We start from the raw sequence: 21058 nt of genomic DNA, 5'->3' as shown, positions 1-21058 counted from the left end.
TGGGATTCCCCTACCCCTTTTAGCAAATCAACTCAGGAATGATCATGTTATACTACCTACCCAAGAGCTGTCTGGAGACCTTTCCTTCCAAGAAAGGAAAGGGGTTGCAAGGGACTGAACAAATGAATTTGCCCTCTGCAAATTCCATGAGGCTTCTGCCATCTGTAATGGTCCTCAGCAGCTTACTCTTCTTTTCACCAACGCCTTAAATGTTGGACGTACAAGTTCTTTCAGTTCTCCACCAGAGCAATGGACTGAGTTGTCTTACTCAGATGCAAGTTTCAGCTCAGAAAGATGGTCAGTAGTCCAGGCTTCAACTAAATTCAAAGTAGCCACACACCCACCCTTGCTGCCACTTGAGGGAAATCTTAAAGATATAAAAACAAAGATTAAAGGTTATGCCTTCTACAGTACTTCAGTCTTACAACATCTTCCTCAAATTAAAGTGGCCAAAGAGGGGGTGGCGTTAGCAGCAGCAGTGTTCTCCAGTCACAAAGTGTTGGTCAGACTCCTGGGGTCGGGGGCAATAGCAAATGGCAGGCTGTCACCAAAGGGAAAAGGATGTTGACAAAATTCTATCTGGTATAAGACTAGCATATTCCAGAGACTATCGGGTAAGGAAATGGTAAACAACAGATATGTGCTTGATTTCCCCTCCCTTCCCCCTGGTTTGCTGGAACTTCTCAGGACAGAGCTACCAGGAAAATATACCTGCTGCTAGCTGTTATCTCATTTCATGAACATCAGGGTGATAGAACCAGTACCATCCAAAGAGAACTTCTTTGGCATTTTATATATTTTACAATGCGAAAAAATATGGAAACTGGAGAGCCATTCTGGATCTCAAAACTCTTGAATAAACATCTAAATTGTAAGTGGAAACTTTTGAGATCTGTAACACACACACTCAAAGCAAACAACTTTCTGGTCTCCACAAAGGCCAACTCCACATGCCTGTTCTCCCATGTTCCTATGGCTTCAAAACACATTTTTGAAACAAAGCTGTGCTTCAGACTTGGCTCCACCCAGAGACTGTTCACCAAGATCATGGTGTCAGTTGCAGCGAACCTCTGACTCCACTACCTGGAAGATACTATCAGATCTTAAGAGTGTGGGGAATGTGAGACAAGTGTGCAGTGTCTCCAAAGCCATGGTTTCCTTATAAAGAAGATAAAAATTGCTTCCTACAGTGAAGTGCCTGTCATACCTGAGAAGTCATCTTCAGCACTATTCAGTATAAATTGTTCCTGTTTCAAGAATGGTAGAAAAGGAGGGAGACACGACTCTGATCCATGAGACTAGGTTAACTCCTTTCCTAGTGTTCTGTCATTATTTTTTTAAAAAAATTCCAGCAAGCTTTTAATTTCCCTACTTTTGTTTGCTTTAGGCTTGCGTTTCTGCTGTTTGTTAGTCATAATGTTTTACTGTGCATTCAAGAGAACAGTTCTGGTTTATTTCAATTGGTGCCAATATGCTAAATGTTTTTATACCTTTAGCTGCTTTGGGAATCTCCAATTGGGGAGGAAAAGCAGGTTACAAATATGAATAAAATGTGAGCCTCAGAATTGTACTCTTGCTACCAGGAGTTGCTAGAACACTCATGTCAACCAATGAGGTGCACTAGGAAGAAACACTACTAATGCAAGAAGGCTGAGGTCCACTCTCTCTCTAATGGAGGTGGAGCACATCAGGGAATATATTTAAATGCAAGGAAACCTGCCCCCGCCAATCCTCATCACAGACTTCTTTTGAAACTCCCTCTGTTTCAATGTCCAGGGCTGCTATATGAGGAAACCAGTCAAACCAATTCCTGCAGAATCAGTAACAGTTCTTTGGAGACACAGCAGAAATTAAATGTCAGGATTCTGCAACAACATTGAAAGTAACGCTATAGGCAACAAAAAGACTCGTCATACTAAATCACAAACCCGGAAAAAAGAAATTGTAAATGCTAGGATGCAGAGATTGTGGCCCAGGTCCAACTCTATGAATGTATGTGGCTGGGTCCACAGACTGGTGGGGGGAATAATGTAGCTGTAGCAGATGCCTGTGAGCCTTTTTGTCTGAAGATTGAACTCTACATGAGCGGAACACAGGGTTCTGTGGCTCTTGTAGGGTTAATGAGGATGTATATGAAACTCCTCAACCTGTTCAAAGAACAAAAACAACTGATAAGAAATTATTGTTAAACTCGGTGGTACCTTTCAGTAAACATGCCTGGGATAAGGCAACTAATTAGCCTGCTCTTAATTAACAAAATGTGTATATAAACCAATTGATTGTAAGAAAATGTCAATGCAGTTTACAGAAATATAAAACATTAGCACGTTCAAATTTAAAAATTACTGTATATAAAAATTTTTCAAGGTATTATTAAAACCAACAGTAGCTAAAAAGAAATATAACAGATGTACCTTCTGTTTTAAGTAATCTTATGAATGTATCCAAAGAAAAGAAAAGCTTGGAAGCCTGTGAGCCCTCAAGATTTTCTTTCTTGGGAGAAAATTTCTTTTGAAAATCAGTGATGATTACACATTCTAAAACTACAGCCAGCTTCATGTTTGCTTTGGTAGCACATATACTAGTGATGCTTTTTCAAAACAAATCAAAACACAACAGTTTCGGTCTATTGTATGTATTGCATTTTAACTGGCATATTTCTTTTTAAATATGTAAAGAGTGTTGTTCATCACTTGGGGGGTGGCGATCATTGGGCCAACCTTTTCCCTGGTATCTATATATAAAACTACAATATCATACCATACTATATGCAGGAGGCAGGCTTCAGCTATTCCTTGCACCTAAACTACTCTGAAAAAAATCTGGTCTGTACTGCAATCAGATGAGGTCATTATTATTATAAATTACTATTAGGTTGCAACAATAAGTAGGGGAAAACCATTATAGGTCAAACATTCTCATCCAAAAAAAGAAGTGAAAAGGGTAGAATAAAAAAAGCAAAGGACGTATGAAGAGGGGAGAGAGACTACATAATGATGAAACTTTATAATACCAGGAATTATTTAAAAGGAAAAATGTTCATCATTTACTTTGCTGTTCCAAAAATTTAGAAACAAGGGCACACCTCTTAATAAATCTGGTTTTCTTGATCGTTAACTCTTGCATTTTTCTCGCATGCAAGTTTAACCATTAAGTTAGTTTGCAAAGCTTTCCTTAAGCAATCAGTTATGGTGAGGGGAATATTTATTTTTCTTAGTGGCAATGCAGTTGTTTTTGCTGACATTAGCAGTGCAGTCATTAGCTGTAAATCATCATTAATTATTTCAGAATGAGTAGTTTCAGAGTTTCTTGAGAGATCAATAATTCCAGACCACAAACCCAGCTTCAGGGCCTATCCATGCATTGCCAGGAGACATTCATTATTATTCATTTCATGTCTATACTGCATTATTTTTTTTAAAACAACCTCAAAAGATATTTACAACCTACATTAAATAAAGCAATCTAGAATGAAACATTTGTTGTTGTTTAGTCGTTTAGTCGTGTCTGCCTCTTTGTGACCCCCTGGACCAGAGCACACCAGGCACTCCTCTCTTCCACTGCCTCCCGCAGTTTGGTCAAACTCATGCTGGTAGCTTCGAGAACACTGTCCCACCATCTCGTCCTCTGTCATCCCCTCCTCCTTGTGCCCTCCATCTTTCCCAACATCAGGGTCTTTTCCAGGGAGTCTTCTCATGAGGTGGCCAAAGTCTTGGAGCCTCAGCTTCAGGATCTGTCCTCCCAGTGAGCACTCAGGGCTGATTTCCTTCAGAATGGAGAGGTTTGATCTTCTTGCAGTCCATGGGACTCTCAAGAGTCTCCTCCAGCACCATAATTCAAAAGCATCAATTCTTCGGCAATCAGCCTTCTTGATGAAACATTATTCTTCTTTATGAAACAGTAATGAAACATTACTGAAGACAAACAAAATTTACCATTCAAAGCAACATAACAGGAAACTAAAATATGAAATATTTTATTTTTTAAAAATTACTGTACAAAGGACGCCCACAGAATGCACATTCAACGCAGCTAAGTTAACCAAAAAATGATTCAAAAAGAAACACCGCTGAAGTAAGTCAAATACAAAATGTGCATTTAAAACAGCATCATTAGCAAGAGAACATTATCCCACGCCCAAGACTTCTCTCTCACATTATTTCCAGGGAGCGTCTCAAAAGGGGCGCCCGAAGGAACAAGGAAGTCCCGCCCCCAGTCACTCAACCGGCTGCTCCGCTTCTTCCGGCCTCCATGGCGGTTGCTAAGGAGCGGGCGGGGAGAGAGAGAGAGACAGACGAGAAGGTCACTGAGACGCTCTCTGTGACGCAAGGTCTTCGCGACGAGCGAGGCTGGATGACGCGCTTCCTGGCGCGCCCGCTTCCTCCGCGGCGGCTATGGCGGCTTCGGGTCCGGCGGCCGGGAGGCCTCGGGGGCGGCCGGGGGCGGCGGCGGCCTCGGTGGGGCAGGAGGAGCTGCGGCGGCTGATGCGGGCGAAGCAGCGCGAGGCGGCGGCCGGGAAGAAGAAGAGGGTCGACTCTCCCTTCGCCAGATACCCTTCCTGCGCCGGGGGGGACCGGGGGGGCTCGAGGCCGCGGGGTCTCCTGCTCTGGGGGGCTCCCATAGCAGCGCTGTGAGGTTTGCAGCTGGGGTGGAGGCGGGGGACGGGGGGAGACGGAGGGGCTAGGAAAGAACTCTGCAGCCGCAACCCGCTGGTGTTGTGTTCGCTCCCCTCCTCGTCCCCAGAGGGGGACCCAACACGGCTTGCAAATAATACTAAGAACAGCTAGAAACATAGGAGGGAGACAAGAATAATTAAAAAACAGTTAAACATTGAGAGAATTAAGCTAAATATGAATACAAAATACCTACTAAAACCATGCAGATAATCACAGCAAGAAGAAGAAGAAGCAGCATGGCATCAACCCTTTCATTAGCAGCAGTCAGTTCCCAAGAAGACCCCCCCATAAAATCTCAGAACCAGGAGAGGTTCATTATGAAGTCTTTCAGAGAGCTTCAGCCTAAGACATATTTGTTGTTCCATCAGTGATTATGATGTTACCTAGGTTGCCATAACCATTTCTATGTCTCCTTCCCTCTCCCTAACTCGTTGAAACAAGCAGGGCTCAAGACCTGCAGCTATAATAGATTGACTTGGGGGGGGGGGAGGTATGGGTTTGGTCCTGTCCCTTGTGAGGGGACATTGCCAACTTCTTACCCTCTGTTTTCTCCATCCTCACTGCAGCTCCCAATCTTATCTGAAAGACTGGCTGCATAATAGTTTATTTATTTCATTTCTGTCTCGCCTTTTTGTCATGGAGTTACATGATTCCCCCCCCCCCCCATTTAATCCCCACAACAACCCTTTGGGGTAGTCTAGGCTGAGAGCAAGTGACTGGCCCAAGGTCACCCAGGGAGCTTCATTGCCAAATGCAGATTCAAACCTTGGTCTCCCAGTTCCTAGTCTGACACTCTAACCACTACACCACATTGGCTTTTGTTTTTGGTTTAAATGACCAAAATATATTCATATTTCTTTAATGTGCCACTGAAACTCTTGTTCTTTACGGAAGCAGACTAGCACAGCTACCCCTTTGGAAAATAAGCTCTTGTTGTATCTCAGTGTAACTTATATCTCAGTGTAAATCAACAACTTTGTGGTGTGGTGTGGGAATGCAGAGTGGCTTTAAAAAAACTAAAACTAAAAAGTGGCTTTAAAAAAACTAAGTGTACAGGAATCATTGTTATGAAGCCAAGTCTCTTTAATAGCTTCACACATACAAATTTACATTTTACTTCTCACTTTTAAAAGCTATAATATGGCTTAATAATATGTATTTTAGCCAAGTTTATGTTGCATGTTCAAAGCCCACAACTGCAGTTTTGAGAGGTGGGTTATTTTTATATTCATTTCCTTGATTCCAAATTCTACATATAACAGTTTGGGAAACTTAAGCTGCTCTCTCTGCAACATGCCTGTGAAGAGTGAACTATTGTGGCAAACACATGTGCTTGGGAAGCAACACAAAGAGGTAAGAGACGGTTCTTTTTTTTAAAAAAGTAATGTGCTTACAACATTTGTGTTATGTGTTATGTTGCAAAGCTAAGACTAATAGTTCTTTTCTTAATTACCAGTCTAGAAATTGAAATGCACTGACAATGTTAATATGATTCTGCAGTACAATAATACATGAAATCTGATTATCTTACAAACTAGACATAATAGTGCCCCCCATTTTTCCCCATTTAAAACATTGACTTTTAAAAGGATGATTATAACAAAAATGCAAAATTGCTTCATATGCTAAATAGTCTAATTACATAAAAGTAACAATGTCTCTTGCCTCTTGTTGCAGGCTTTCTTGAATCTTGCTTGCTAATATTGCTAGTATTTTGTGAAAAATGTGCTACTTTGTGAAAAGAACTTAAATTCTTCTATGTTGTAATAATTTATTCCTTGGGAATAAAGTACAGGTGGTCATCTGTTGCTTTTAATCCCCACCCCTGCAGAAAGTTGAGCAGTTGAGAAATCTTAAACAATCAGTACCAGGTCCTATTCCTGACACCTCATCTTCTCTAAAGAGGAAAACAACCAACACAGAATCTCCAGAACTGAAGAAAGCCAAAGGTATGGAAATGTTAGGCTGTGCTTACTGACCTGGTCATTTTTCTACAGTTCTTGCCTGTTCCCCAGCTGTCTTGAAATCATTTGTGGATTAAATATTTTCCTTGGATGGTGTGTTTTATATAAAATTATATGAAGCTGTTAGGAGCAGTCTGTTGGAGATTTGGAGCACAGTTTGAGTCAGGAGATCTGTGCACAAGCTGAACCAGGAACCAGACACACTGGTGGTCTGCATGAGGACTAATAAACTGAGGCTGACAAGGCAGACAAGTGGTTCCTGCAGCTGAAAATTGGTGATTTTGCCCCTTCTAGATGCACTCTCTTTGAAGGGACAGGCACACAGTTAACAGGTGTTGTTGGAACCACATTTGACCATGGATGCACATGTGGTCTCTATGGAGAAGAGTGCTAGTACAATTTGGCCACTGTGACACATGCCTTGGTAACCTCACGTTCTAGAATGTGGTAACTTCACATTCTAGCAGTCTTTGTGATTCTTCTTCCCTTCCAGCTGGTTCATAGGCTGCTGCTAGTGCAGAATGTCATGGACCAGGTGGTGAGTGGTGCTCTTTACGAGCACATACCATGCCCATACTAATGGGTCTACACTAACTACCTGTCACCAAATCAATTTTAAGGAGTTGCTATCTACATATAAAGTCTGAAACAATTCCACACTAGCTTACCTGAAAGCCTGGTTAAGGCATTAAATAAAAGAACCTCAGTTAGTCTTGCCAAGACTTTATGATGATCACTTTGATGATGCAAAAGTGTTTTTTCACTGGGAGCATTAGTGTTACGGAACGCACTCCCTGCTGAAATGCTAGAGGCCCCGTCTGCAATGCTATTTTGCGGGCTTTTGAAAATGATTCTATTACACAGGCATTTTCCCAACCCAAGTCTCCTGTTTTAAGAGAAGTAATAGGATTGTTTTATTGAATATTTTAATTATGGATATTTATGTATTAATGTTTCTCTACTTTTTTCTAATTGCCTAGAAGCCTACTTTGACATTAAATATAAATGAATTAATAATCAATACAAGTAGTATTTGAGTACCCATAACATGAATGCCAGGCAGATTTGCTAATAATTATAAATTAGTTTTTGATGGGTACTTGCTAGGACAGAGAACAAATTGTGGTAAAATGCTGGAGGTAACCATTCATGGTTTCTAGTCAACTAGATGTGCCCTTGTATATTACACACTGTAGCTGCTGCTATGGTTCAGTGTTTAAAATGCTGGGTGTGTGTGTGTGTGTGTGTGTTTTGAATAAATGCACCCAAAGGGGGTGAATTCAATCTTGGTTAAAGGTCCTAGCCTTAGTGTGGAAGATTAAAGCTATGTTTAGGTAAACTACAGCTTTATGTGATTGGGAAGGCTACACAAAATTTCTTTTAACTGATTTTATATCTACTGTTTTCTGTATTTTTCCTGTTGCCACATTAATTGCTTTTGTTTCTGATGTTTCTGATTGGTTTTATATTTGTTTTATGGTTCTCTTTTGTAGGCTATCTTGAAAACCTAGATTAATAAAATTATGTTTAATTTAAAAAACACACCTTTACATAAGGAAATTTCAGCTGCTTGCAGTGCCTGTGTTTCTTGGAGTAACTGTCCTATGAATTGTTCTTTCAACACACCGTCACCTGACTGTAACCACTTTAACACTGCTCAAACCTTAGCTCAATTACCTGACAAAAACCCTGTTATATTGACCTATTATTATTTATTAAATTTGTATACCACCATTCATCCACAGATCTAAAAGAGATGACAGTGCAATGTGGATGGAAGAAGGTGCTATTTTTCAATAGTTTTAAAGTCCTGACTTGGAGGTGTCACTCTATCCGTTTAAGACATATTTTAAGGCTGGATAATGTGGGTTGCTATGTCAGCAGAAAACTAGCCTCAAAGGGATTCAGTGACATCACCGTCATTGCATCACAATCATTGGCGTCATAAGTTTTTATCCTCTCCTGCACTCAGAGGTAGAGAGTGTGCTGAGAGAGAGACAGACTTGCCCAGGTTGTCCCCATTGAACTTCACGACTTGGGTGGGGATTTGAACCTGGCTTACCTTAGTCACATGACTGATCCAGAGTTCTTCATGGGTCACTGCAGCTTGGGTGTGAAGTTCATCTTTGAGTTCTTTTTCTGTTTTAAATGTGACAGAACTCTGATAAAATGTTTTGCAGATTCAAGTGACCATCCGCAAACACTCTCTTCTGGGTAAGTTGAGATGGTTGTTATTAGCTCTGTTTTTACATTTTCTTTTTTTCATAGTTATGGATATGAACAGGATGTTATATTTGTTATTCATTACCCAAAGTTCTAACTGGTGCTGAGAAATTTGCTTTCAAACAGGGTGGTTTGAATGTTCCCATATGGCAATTGTTCAAATGCAGTGGCTGACAACATTGTTTTCCATTATACTACAGTTATTTCAGAGAAAATTATTTCATGGGGAGTCCCAGATGGAGGTGACCACCATGTGGAAAGCTGTTTGGGAAACGCAGATTTAGCATGGGGAATGTCTATTTAAGGGAGAAAAGTTTTGTTATTGTTTTTTAAATCACCTTAATTGCACTTGAAATAATTGTCTTGATTCTGGCTTGTATTATGATGGAATGTTTTTAAGTTGTTGTGGAAAGCCAGCCAGATGGGCGGGGCATAAATAATGAAATTATTGTTATTGTTATTATTTCATTTTTTAAGACTGCCAGCAGATTTTTTTGGAAAAAGTGAACAAGCAGAAGCAGACAAGGCCTCTTGCAAAGCTTCAAGTGGTGGCTTATTACTTGGAGACTCTGAAGAGGAGGAGGAGGAAGAGGCAGAAGAGATGGCCAAAGAAATCCAGGACAACAGCAGCAAACCTCCTCTGTCGTCCACAGTGCAGCATACAGCAACACTCGCCCACCCTCAAAAAGTAGACACCACTGCTTTACCATCAGGTAACTCTGGGACTTTCTCTGCTGACTTTACAGTAAAAAATATAGAGAGTTCCAAGGCCACTCCAGCTGACATGGTACAAATCAGATGTTTTGCTTAACTTTACCTCTAAAGTTGTGTCATGTCCTCTTTTTTATGGTTTCTGAAGTATTGCTGTGCCACATTAGGTAGGCCTATCCGTATATACTACAGTGCGCTCCACATGTGTCATACATGCATATTAGATGGCTTCTCATGCCAAATGAAAACCAGCAATCATCTGCTATTGATGGTTGTAGATGTCCAGAATTCTGTTTCCAAGTGTCGCCAGCCAGATGTTTCTGAGGAACTCCAAAATGGCATGGAGTTCTGTTCATTACTAGCATCTAGTATGCAGAGCCTCTGAGGTTCTCTTATGGTACAACAGCATAGCTGACCAATTCTGATATTTTTCAGTAAAGCACCAAATATATACCATTCAGGGGTAGGGTACCTAAGACCCGGGGGCCAGATGTGGCCCAATCACCTTCTCAATCCAGCTGTGGACAGTCCGGGAATCAGCATGTTTTTACATGAGTAGAATCTGTGCTTTTATTTAAAATGCATCTCTGGGTTATTTGTGGGGCATAGGAACAGTGGATCGGCCCACGGTTGAAAAAGGTTGCTGATACCTGGACTAGTATGTAGTGATTTTTAAATACATGAGTCCCCAAATGGTGTTATGAACAAGCAAACAGTTTATTTTATACCTTGTGTATGTTATAGCTTTAGTCGACAAGGGGTGTAAATTTGGTGCTTTTCTGAAAAAGTGCACAGTTGCGACAAATTAAGCTTCAATGCTACGCTATTCTGGATTCATGGCTAGTCTCTTTTGATAGACCTATCCTAATAAATTTTGTCTAGTCATTTTAAAGTAGTGGTCATCACCAAGATGCAGCCCAGTCCTATGCATGCGTGCTTGGATATGTTTACTGAGTCCAGTGGGACTATTGCTAAGTTAAGCGTGCACAGTATTTCAATCTAAGCAGTGGTGAATCTTGTAAGTTAATCATTCTGTGAAGTATTTTGTTGATATTTATATCAACTTTATTGGTTCACCTCAAGGTTTGAGTGATCTCAGTTTTTCCCTCTCTGCTCATCGTTTGTGCAATTAATACACCCATTTTTAATGACTTGGGCTTTCAAATTGTGCATATTAGACAGACAGTGATTATTTTCTCTATTGCAGACTATTCAGACAATAAAACTTTAGCTGCACCTTTAGTCTCCCATTCTGGCTCTATTCAGAAAGCAGAAATACAAGAAAAAGTTGTGGAAAGGTAAGCTAGCCAGTGTAAAGGTTTTCCTTCCTATTTTAATTTGTAATTAAATGTGTTTGGGTTCTCATAATAATCCTCAGTATGCCTAGTATATTGGTCCTTTTTTTAAAAAAAGTCACAGTCTGATGAGATGAACCAGTATTTTAACAGTGTTCGTAACTTAAACAATTAGGACACCATACATAATGGAGCTTTGAGAAAGTAGTGTATTAGGAGAATGGCTTCTTGCATTTGTTTCCTTTATCTTTATTGGATCTTGGAGGTTTGGAAAAATTAAACTTACAGTGCCAGCTGATATGGTTAGCTCAAAAGGGGTGCCTTCATTTCTCCTCAGCCTCAGGCCAGCGGGTGGGGAGCCCTAGTGGGCATTGCGTTGCTCGCTCTGTTCTCGGTGCAGATATCTGATCTGCTGTTTTGAAGGAGTTAAAACTAGTGCAGAATTGGCTCAAGACAAGCCATCACCTTAACATTTCAGGAAAGAAAACACTGCGGAGGCCTTGCCAGAGGGATTTTTTGATGATCCTGAAGTGGATGCAAAGGCAAGTGTGATTTGTTCCGATTTCAGCACATGTCAATTCTTTGAGGAATTAATTCAGCTAGTCAGCTAGCGATTACAGAAGCTGAATAAAAGATTTACATAATGATTGAAATGCTTTGTGGTATCCGTCTGTAAACGATTTGATTAACTTGCAGCAGTTTTGGTGTAGCAATTATCACTGGCTTTCTCTAAGTTTGTGTTGAGTATTGTCTGACATGAATCAAAAGTAGAGATGGGAAGGCCTGGGGAAAAACCGGGAAAATTGGGGGGGGGGGGACCCTGGTTTTATTTCCAATTTTTCTGGGGTTTTTTCCAGGCCTTCCCATCTCTAATCAAGAGTAATTGATCCTACTAGCCAGGATGCTGTATTCCTCATATGCAGTCAGATTTCCCTCTGCTGTTCTTGTAGGTGGTTGACAAATAGAGAATGCAGTGAGACTGTTAATTAGCACACCTGTACACAGCTAGTTGAAATGTGATGTTTATTCTGTGATGCCCTAGATTTTGCAGAATTAATGGATGTGGGCCTGACAAAAGATGTAGCAAAGTTGGGAATAAATGTCCATGTAAAATGAAGGTAGACAGTGTATTGGGGCAATGTACAGATCAGCCTTTGCTTCTAAACTCTTAGAATAAATGCATAAAAAAATTCAAAATGCACATCTATAATCCAGCCTTTCTGCCTTTAATGACCATCTTGCCTCCTCCTGCCCCTCTCTCTTTCCAGCAGCCCATACAGATGTGCAGATACAGCTGGAGAGCTTTCTAAGCACTCACTTACTTTGCTTAGTTGCTAAGAGTCCCAGCCTCATCTCCAACAGAAACAGCTAGAATTTTTTTGGTTTGGGAGTAGCCAAAGCAGTATCTCTCTTGAGATCATTTCTCTCCAGAAACTTTTCCTTGGGAGATGTTCCTTTAGTATAGCTGAAGGAGCGTCTCCACCACCTTCATTCAGCCTGGACACTGTGAAGTCCTCCAAGGATCTTCTGGTGGTTCCCTCACTGCGAGAAGTGAAGTTACAGGGGGCTAGCAGGGGGCCTTCTCGGTAGTGGCACCCGCCCTCTGGGACACCCTCCTGTCAGATGTCAAGGAGATAAACAACTACACAACTTTTAGAGAACATCTGAAGGCAGCCCTGTTTAGGGAAGTTTTTAATGTTTGATGTTTTATTATGTTTTTATATTTTGCTGGAAGCCGCCTAGAGTGGCTGGAGAAACCCAGCCGGATGTATAAGTAATTATCATTATTAAGTTTGGTGAGTGTTGGTGGCCTTTTCTCCAGGAACCTTCCTTATCATTACAGGTTAGGAGATGGGGAAGAGTGTTCTTGAGTAATACTTTATGTTCCTTAGTAATCACATTCATCCATAGTAGCTGCATTTCAGAAACCTCCTCTAGATTGTACATTGAAGTGACCTTTTTAAAAATTATCTCCAGAGTCATAGGGACTGAAAACCAGGATACCTGTAACAACAACAACAACAACTTAATATTTATACCCTGCCCATCTGGCTAGGTTTTCCTAGCCACTCTGGACGGCTCACAACAGAATTAAAAGCACAATAAACCATCAAACATCAAAAACTTCCCTAAACAGGGCTGCCTTCAGATGTCTTCTAAAAGTCAGGTAGTTGTTTATTTCCTTGACATGTGTAAATGCTCCGACTACCTACCTGTTTCAAGCAGGTTCATGTGTGTTTAGTGTTTTTATATCCAGAAGACATCTTAAAACAAGAAAGGAAAAGCAAGTTTCTATCCCTTTCTCTGTCTTAATAATTTAAATTGGGGGCGGGGGGGGGGGAGTTCTGCTGATGCCCCATTGGACTGAATGGAAGCTGCCCAAATCAGAGAAGGGGCTTCTGGTTCTTTTTTCCTTTTGTTTGTTTGTTTGTTTGTTTGTTTCCTGTGCCTGTCTGAATGTTCCTGATATTTAACCCCTGGAAGACGTTAGAAGTTTAGCTTAGAAAGAGTTCTGATGCCTGGTTACCAATATTGTAGTGGTTTGCATATGCTAATTGTTGCTGCCTGACTTTGAATTTGCCTCTGAGGGTTGAAGAAGCAAATGCTTTTGAAATAGACCTTGATATAATTTATTACTGATCAAGCATTAACTGAATTCTTTTAAACTTTTATTGTCCAATATGTAACAAATTAAAAAAGGCAGACCATAGTACACAAGGGGGGGGGTACTACATCTAAAACATTCACAAAGAGCAAAAGCAATGTATGGTTAATGAAGTGTATATTCTTATGGTAAGTTACTTTGAAATGATTTACGTATTGTTATAGTGTAGCATAATTAATCATTCAGAATCAAAGCACACAACTTGCTTTTACATGGATGAAATGTGTCTCACTTCTGGAGGGGGAAACAAATGCACAAAACAGAGCTATAAGCATAATTCCAATGAAAATTGATTTCCCCCAATTACTTTATTTAGCCTGAAGTATATTTAGCTGACATTGGTATGGCAAGCTATCTGGCTTGTTGCAGCTTTCAGAAGGATGAGTCTTGCTATAAGTGTCAACCCAGAGATCTACTCTTTACCTGTTAAACCAATAGGAAACAGGAGGCAAGGCAGCTATGGTTCTCACACTCCCCCCCCACCATATTTTTGTCTGCCCCTTTGCCTTCCTCCTCATACTGTGCAGCAGCTCTCTATTAACCATCCTTGTGTCCTTTAACACAAGGGGGTCAGATATAAGGAACGAGGGGGAAATGAACAGAAGAAGCTGGGCCTGAGGTTTGGGACTGTGGCATGCCCAATAAGGGTAAAGAGGCTGCCTGGCCAGTTGCTGTGTCCTTGCTCCTGAGTTATGCATGTGATCATGTATAGATCAACACCTGTTAGTTGCAGTAGTGGCTAAATGTGAATCAAGAAGCCTACAGCCATGATCTTGGTGGGTGGTCTTAGATGGGGCTGGGCGATACCTGGTTTTCAACTTCATGATATATCATCAGCTAAACATCGCAGTTAAGGGGCTAAGTAGATAGCATATAGTAGATAACAAATGTGTGTTCATTCTTAGTAGCTCACATATTGCTTTCATCTGCTCTCTTTGATGTCCCTTAGTGTGTTTTAGTTGACAATGCATTGCAGTGCAAACTGGTAGCACATAATCTGAAATGAGGATTCTCTCTGTGTGTGTCTCTCTCTCTGAATATAGCTTCAAGTTGTCTGGGTAAATTGTTTGCTTCGAAAAAACCAGCAACTTAGCAACCAAGTTCTCCTTGCTTGCAGCATGAAGTAGAAGTAGAACCAGTAATGAGAAATAGGAATACAGCCTTCCACAAATTGCTCATCTTTCTCATTTCATAGGTGAGGAAGGTTGATGCTCCAAAGGATCAGATGGACAAAGAATGGGATGAATTCCAGAAGGCTATGCGACAAGTCAACACTGTAAGTTGATGCCTCCTGTTTTGAATTGATTGCACATGCAGAACTAGAACTTGGCGGAGTGACATTCCACTGCATTTGCTGACTGTTTTAATATCGGTTATAATCATTTTATAAGCTAGCTGTGGTCCAAGTATCCCCCCTTCAAACAGTGAAGTGAAGAAACTTTAGTAACAGATGACACTACACCAAAAATTGTGATGAAGTTTGCTTTTTTAAAATTTGATCAGCATATCCTATCTAGCAGGAATGCAGGATGTATATTCTGTCAGGCCAGATGGCCTGTTACTGTCACCATTCACTTTCATTTTTTCAGGTCTGGTGCACTTGATATTTTAAGTCTGTATACTTTATACATATACTCTATATATGCAATAATTATCTGGCTCTGGATTGAACACTCCTCTCATGTGGCTTCATTTTTATTGCAAGATTTGCCTCACCACATCCGCTGTTGACTAGATCTGTGGTTCTTACTGCTTTTAAAAACCAATCCCTTTGAAGGTGATCACTCAGCAACTTCACTTGTGCCTGTGAACTTTGCTTTCAAACTCTGGCGTTGCAGAAAGTTTTCCATGAATGAATTGTTGGGAGAAGACTGTTGTAGAGCAGTCATCCTATTCTGAAATGCACTCGGTGCTATAAACACAGTAGATGTTCATACAAGATCAGCAGTGGACACATTTTGTGAACATTAGTGGTGCACAAGGGCTCTTCTTGGTTACATGTTGGCCACTGGCTGCACAGCATCTCCAAGACACTCAACTTTGAGAAAGTATATGCTGAAAGAAATAACAGGTTAAAATATATTTTGGAATCGGAGATTAATTGTTAACAGAATTCTTAAACGCGAGTTTCATCATCAGTGCTCATATTACTAAAGCACTAAGATCTTCTTTGCTTGGGTTTGTCACATTCAAAACGTATTGTGGTGGGCCAGAGCAAGCTGGCTTTCTCTTAACTTGTAGTTAAGATGATAGGAGCAAGCAGTATTCTCCCTTTTACCTGCTGCCATAAGCAGGTTAAGACCACATTCCTTCTTAATCCAGGGTTTTAATTTGCTTAAATTCAGGTTAAGTGGAGAGCCTAGCCAGTTTTGGAGAATCTGTTGCCAGGAGGAAGCATAATCCTATGGCTTGCTCCTAGTTTTCTCACTGCAGTAAAGAGAAGGCAAAGCTTACTTTTATATCAATCCAGTTTTGTTACGGAAAATAATACCCACCTTTTCTGAGTTAGATTTCAGAAGCTATAGTAGCTGAAGAAGATGAGGAAGGGCGACTCGACCGTCAAATTGGAGAAATAGATGAGCAGATGTAAGTAAAGTAAAACCTGATTTCAAAAAGCTACATCTCCCCATCCTCACACACACGGCTAGATAGAATCAAGTGATGAAATTTGGAGGAAGGCCCTAAAGATCATAGACATGCAAAGTGTCAAAAGTTCTCCTAGACTTTTTAAACAGTTCCATTTCTGTACAAGAGCACTTTAGATGCACAATTAAGAATTGCATGGCTTAGGACATTTGCCAGTTCCACATCTTTGGAATGGTTAGTCCCATGCATGAGATCACAACAGGATTCTTAAAGCCAACTTCCATACTTACTTTTGGGTCCAGCTCTTCTCATATCTGACTCTAACTGAAAGTAGATGAGGTTCTAGAGCAAGAGTGGCTAACCTGTGGCACTCTACATTTTATTCGTCCCTAACTCCCAGCAGCCCCAGTCACCATGGTCAATGTTCAGAGAAGATAGGAGTTCTGCAACATCTCAAGGATCACAGGTTGACCACCACCCAGGCTCCTGTTATATCTTTTCCTTGCTTTGCCCCTTGTATCCTGTTGTCCACAGCTAAAACACGTCCTTAAGCACAATGATACAGTAAGCTCACCCTAATATTATAAAATATCTGGAGGGACCAAGGAACTTTTTTGTATTGGCATGGCCTCACTTTGGGTGTATGCTTTGCTGCACAATGTAAGACTACCCCTCCCTGCTCCTTCCTTAGCTGGTGACTCCCAAGTGGAAGCAGGAACATGGAAACTGGTGGAGGGGACTGTTTGAGGTCTCTTGAGACTTGTTGATGAATGAATCACTTCCTTTTTTCTTTTGTAGCCAAATAACTTTACATGAGTGTCTTAAGTTTGGAGTATCCTTAACTTTTTTATTGTCAGCTCTGGAAATGTAACTGGCTTTGGCTGACAAGCTGACACTTTTGTACCATAAAAGTTTTCAAAATAAATTTAGTGAAAGTTGCTGGTTCCTGTTCCTTCAGTGCTTCATTAATCTGTGTCTAGCCTTTTGTTAATGTAGAAAATGTATTAAATTGCTTTCTGTTCTTGACTTAGAAGTGCAGAACTATTGTTCATTTGTAGGTTTAAAAAAAAGATTAAAAACAGATGCAAAATATAGTGGAATAAAATTAATTTCCAAAAATCAATAGTTTTCAAATTGTTCCAGAAAACCTTGAAAGTCTATATAAAATTCTTTAGTGAACCAATCAGGCACTTTTCCTTCCATGTGCCGTCCAAGAAAGGAAGATTGTCTGGTTGCGTTCTAAGCATTTATGCAGTCTCTGCTCGGTGTCAGAGGTGTTCAACAGGCCAGCCCAGTATTCTGCATGTCATGAGTAGCTTGCACAGTGCTCAGGGCTTTGGTGCAAGATACCCAGGAGTTCACTGGAAGAAAGGTCAATATGGCAAGTGTTTCCTGAAGGAAAGCCATCTGAAAACCACCTCCTAAATAGCAGACAGTGGCCCCAGTGCAAGTACAGCTTGCTAGGCTTACCCTTTGCACCCCAAAAGGACAAGTAAAAAGCAACTGGAAAAGTCAGTGATAGCAGCTCAGGTTCTTGGACAAAGTACCATAGGCTTGAATTGACTGAGTTAATGTTAATGTTGTGTCTGAGAAACTGCCATGTTCTTTCCAAAGATATGATGACTGTGAACTTAAAAGGCACACCATTGCAGCTTTTCACTTAAGCAGCAGAAGAGGGCAAATTATTATTTTTAATTTTACCCTAGTGAATGTTTCCGCCGTGTTGAACAACTGCGTGACCGCCAGGAAGTACTGAAGGATAAACTGAAGGAAGCCATGAGGCTAAGAGCTGCACAGGTTGAGGACGGCGACACTGGCAGTGATGACGAAGGAGAACTGCATGACCTCCTCTCTCAGGACTGGAGGGCAAAAGGAACATCGTTGTAGCTGCTAGGAGCCAGTCTCCTGATGGGTGGCATTTTGGTCTTCTAACACACTTAGGATAACATATTTATTTGCAGAATCCTGCAGGTATTGAAACGTGTAAATATATGTTTATAGGGTTAAGAATAGAAAAAGCCATTGTAAAGAGTTGTATATTGTAAAAACTTTTTTTTAAAAAAAATGTAATTGTAGCTTTCCTATTAATATCTACAGAAAATGTTTTATTTGCTCTATGAATCCAGTGTAGCTTCTGTTGTGTCACCTGTGCTGTTATAATACCCATTAAAAGTGTTAGGTCTAGGGAACACATAGGGAAGTGTGAGCCCAGGCAGTTGGAGCATGCTGCAGGGCAAAGCAGGGCTTTGACTTTGGGAACCACAGCCAGGGCTACACAGAGCTTGGTGCCGGATCCATGGACTCTCGCCTCCATGCCTTCTCCCAATATGTATTTGAAATACTCCTTGGATTCAAAAGTGGTTTTCCATTTGGCAGGGGGCGGGGGCTCCTGTTTGAGAAAGTAAGTCTAAAGCCTGTACACAGTACATCTTTTATTGTAAGATTCCTAACTATTTAGTTACTTGTAGATGCTAGTTAACCTGTATGATCCTAGAAAAACTTCCTTGCTGCCTTGGACTTACTGTCTTTTTCTAGAATAGTTTAGAAAATACTTAAAGACAGCCCTGAATGATGGCTACTGGGTTAAACAGAACAAGAGAAATTTTGCCCTGTGTGTTTTGCACAATATGTGTTGGTTGATTTATAGAGTGAGTACGTACAACCATGAGTAGACATTTCACTTTAATTATCCATTTCCCCCCAGTTCACACACCAGTAACTGGCATTTTTAGGCTGTTTGGGCTCTATGCCACTGAAACCTTTTCTCAGGAGCAATGTAATGCAATCCAATCTGAAATAGCAAAGACACGATGCTTTTTTCTAATGAGTGATGCTGCCATAAATCAAGTAAAATGTTGTTTGGAATAGATATTCCAATAAAATACTTTCTCTGAAGGAGAAGTTCTTGTGTTTTTTTACTGTGGTATAAGCGCTGCTGTCAGTTTCAGCACTTGGCCCTAACCTATAAGAATTATGTTTGGATATTGCCTAGTAATATTTCCTGAAGTCAAACAGTAGTATGAATGTCAACAGTAAGGAAAGGCCTATTAATCCATCAGTTATGTCCTGGATACCTGTATTTTTAAAGCGATTGTTCATCATCCAAAGGAACTTCTGCTACCACTGTCATATTAAATTGTTTCTTGACACCCCTCAGCTCCACAAGTAGTTCTCATGTGGCACAGCAGCCTGGTTTTTGTGAAATGTACCTGAAGCTCTCTTGTGCTCATGGACGTGCCATGCTGGACACGGATTCTCTCCAGAACCTCCCACAGACCCAGCAAGCTTTTGCAAACAGAATATCCTATTCAAAATGCTATCGGTATGTAGAAAAACCATTTCCACATGGATGATACCTGTGTTTTTTTTCATTAAGCCACTCACTCAACATGTTGGCTGAAAGTTCCCATTAAGGAGATTATTGTGCAATACTCTTTAAGATGCCATATTAGGTTGTAATGCTTTCCCCCAATAAGCACCAGGCCTAATTGCAATTATGTCAAACTTTTAATTGTTAATGCAAAACAAGCCATAGGTCTGAACTCATTGGTGACAAGTCACAAAAATAGTATTTGATCAACATCTTCGTTACAAAGTTAAAAATCACAACAGCTATTTGTATGCACAAAGCTAAGATGTGGTTTTTAAAGTCAGGAAAACCTTTATTTATAAAAAAACAGCTTATTTAGTTTATCAAGTCTATACTTAATATATAGTGGTTTAAAACATCAACAGCCCATGCTTTGTACAGACCGGCTAGAGCATGAACATCTACAGAAATTTTTAAAAATAATCATCATCTGTTACTGTTCCTTGTTGAGCCTCAAAATTATTAAACCAGAATAGCAATGAAAGCAACACAGGAGTTGGGAAGCACAGTTGCTTAGAGTAAAAGTGTTTATTTTGAGATCTTGGAAGAGTAATAAAGTTAGAAATGACCACTTCCTCTGTTGATTAGTCCATAGAAAGCATTGTCTCATGAGGCTTAGAAAAGTCCTGTCAGGGAGCTCAAGCCCTAGTGAATGCTGGGACACATTAGAGAGCCCCGAGGCCAGTGACTTCTGAAGAGAGCCTGAAATGCAGGAACAAAAATCAGGGGAAGGGGGGCAAAAAAAGAAAAGAAAAACAGGAAGAAAAACTTCTCACCATTTTAAAAAACACTTGAGTACAACCGGCATAGAACAGCATTTCAATCCAAGCAAATTCTCACATTGATTTACTTCAATTTATAAACACAGTTATAATAGTTCTTAACAGTTTTTACAGCAGGTTTCTAGAGCTGTTGAATACCCAAAGCCGCTTGACAGTATTTCCATTTCTCCCCCTTCAGTATATACAGACATGGAGACTGTTTGGTTAAGTGCAAATTGTTTGCAATAATGGCAGTTCTACAATTGGTTACAGTGACAAAACGGTAGTGCAAAGGTACTAAGGTTGAGAGAGAGAAAAGTCTACAGAGTACAGAAATGACACACGATACTAAAAATAGTGCTTAGCCCTATACAATTAAAACAACACACTTTTAAATAGTAGGTTTTAAAAAGTATTGCATTTGCATTCTGTTCAATTCCTCATTAAAGCTTTTGTGTCCAAGGAGTGCAATAGTGAGTGAATATGGCAGGCAAATGGATTAAGTTCAAAAGATAGTGAGGCAAACAGAGATGCATTATGGCGCCACTGTTTAAAGCAACATAAATTTAATAAGAAAAAAATAGTGAATGGACAAACAGAAAATGCAATTTTTGTGAAAAAAGAAAAGAACCAAACAAAACAAAAAATCCCACTGTCAAATAACTAGTTCCAACAGATAGCAACCAGCCACTATATCTCTCCCAGGATTTGGAGTTTGCTTGCAATTATAGATTCTTATTTCTTTAAATAAAAAATCCCCTTCTTGGTTCATTCCAACCGAATGATAGCCTGAAACTCATATCTGGA

At 40.3% G+C, this 21058-nt stretch overlaps 2 protein-coding genes across 28 annotated transcripts in view; one reads left to right on the top strand and one right to left on the bottom strand.

The window, feature by feature from the left end:
* Window positions 1–4379: 4379 nt before the first annotated feature.
* Window positions 4380–19015, top strand: ZNF830 (zinc finger protein 830). Its single transcript, XM_053362417.1, has 11 exons — window positions 4380–4549; window positions 5930–6029; window positions 6508–6625; window positions 8821–8854; window positions 9341–9576; window positions 10782–10872; window positions 11348–11411; window positions 14730–14810; window positions 16044–16120; window positions 17827–18247; window positions 18479–19015. Exons 1-10 carry the CDS (start codon window positions 4395–4397, stop codon window positions 18005–18007), a joined length of 1137 nt encoding a protein of 378 aa, XP_053218392.1. The 5' UTR covers window positions 4380–4394; the 3' UTR covers window positions 18008–18247; window positions 18479–19015.
* The window catches only part of LOC128400250 (poly(rC)-binding protein 3-like), a 285355-nt gene continuing 279100 nt past the window's right edge, over window positions 14804–21058 (bottom strand). For 25 of the 27 annotated variants that reach the window (XM_053362382.1, XM_053362384.1, XM_053362385.1 and 22 more), the window contains one exon: window positions 19759–21058. This exon is cut by the window's right edge and continues 2432 nt beyond it. Coding sequence is in view for 2 of the 27 variants with exons in the window: in XM_053362407.1 (XP_053218382.1) it covers window positions 15529–15589 (61 nt within the window). In the remaining 25 variants the exon portion in view is untranslated. Of the gene's footprint in view, window positions 15590–19758 lie in introns of those variants that run through there. The other 2 variants (XM_053362407.1, XM_053362408.1) reach the window with 2 other exon arrangements.

The sequence above is a fragment of the Podarcis raffonei genome, chromosome 13 (genome assembly GCF_027172205.1).
Source record: "Podarcis raffonei isolate rPodRaf1 chromosome 13, rPodRaf1.pri, whole genome shotgun sequence".
Taxonomy (NCBI): Eukaryota; Metazoa; Chordata; class Lepidosauria; order Squamata; family Lacertidae; genus Podarcis; species Podarcis raffonei.
Note: the sequence above shows the minus strand (reverse complement) of the source record. Positions and strands in the feature narration are given on the sequence as shown.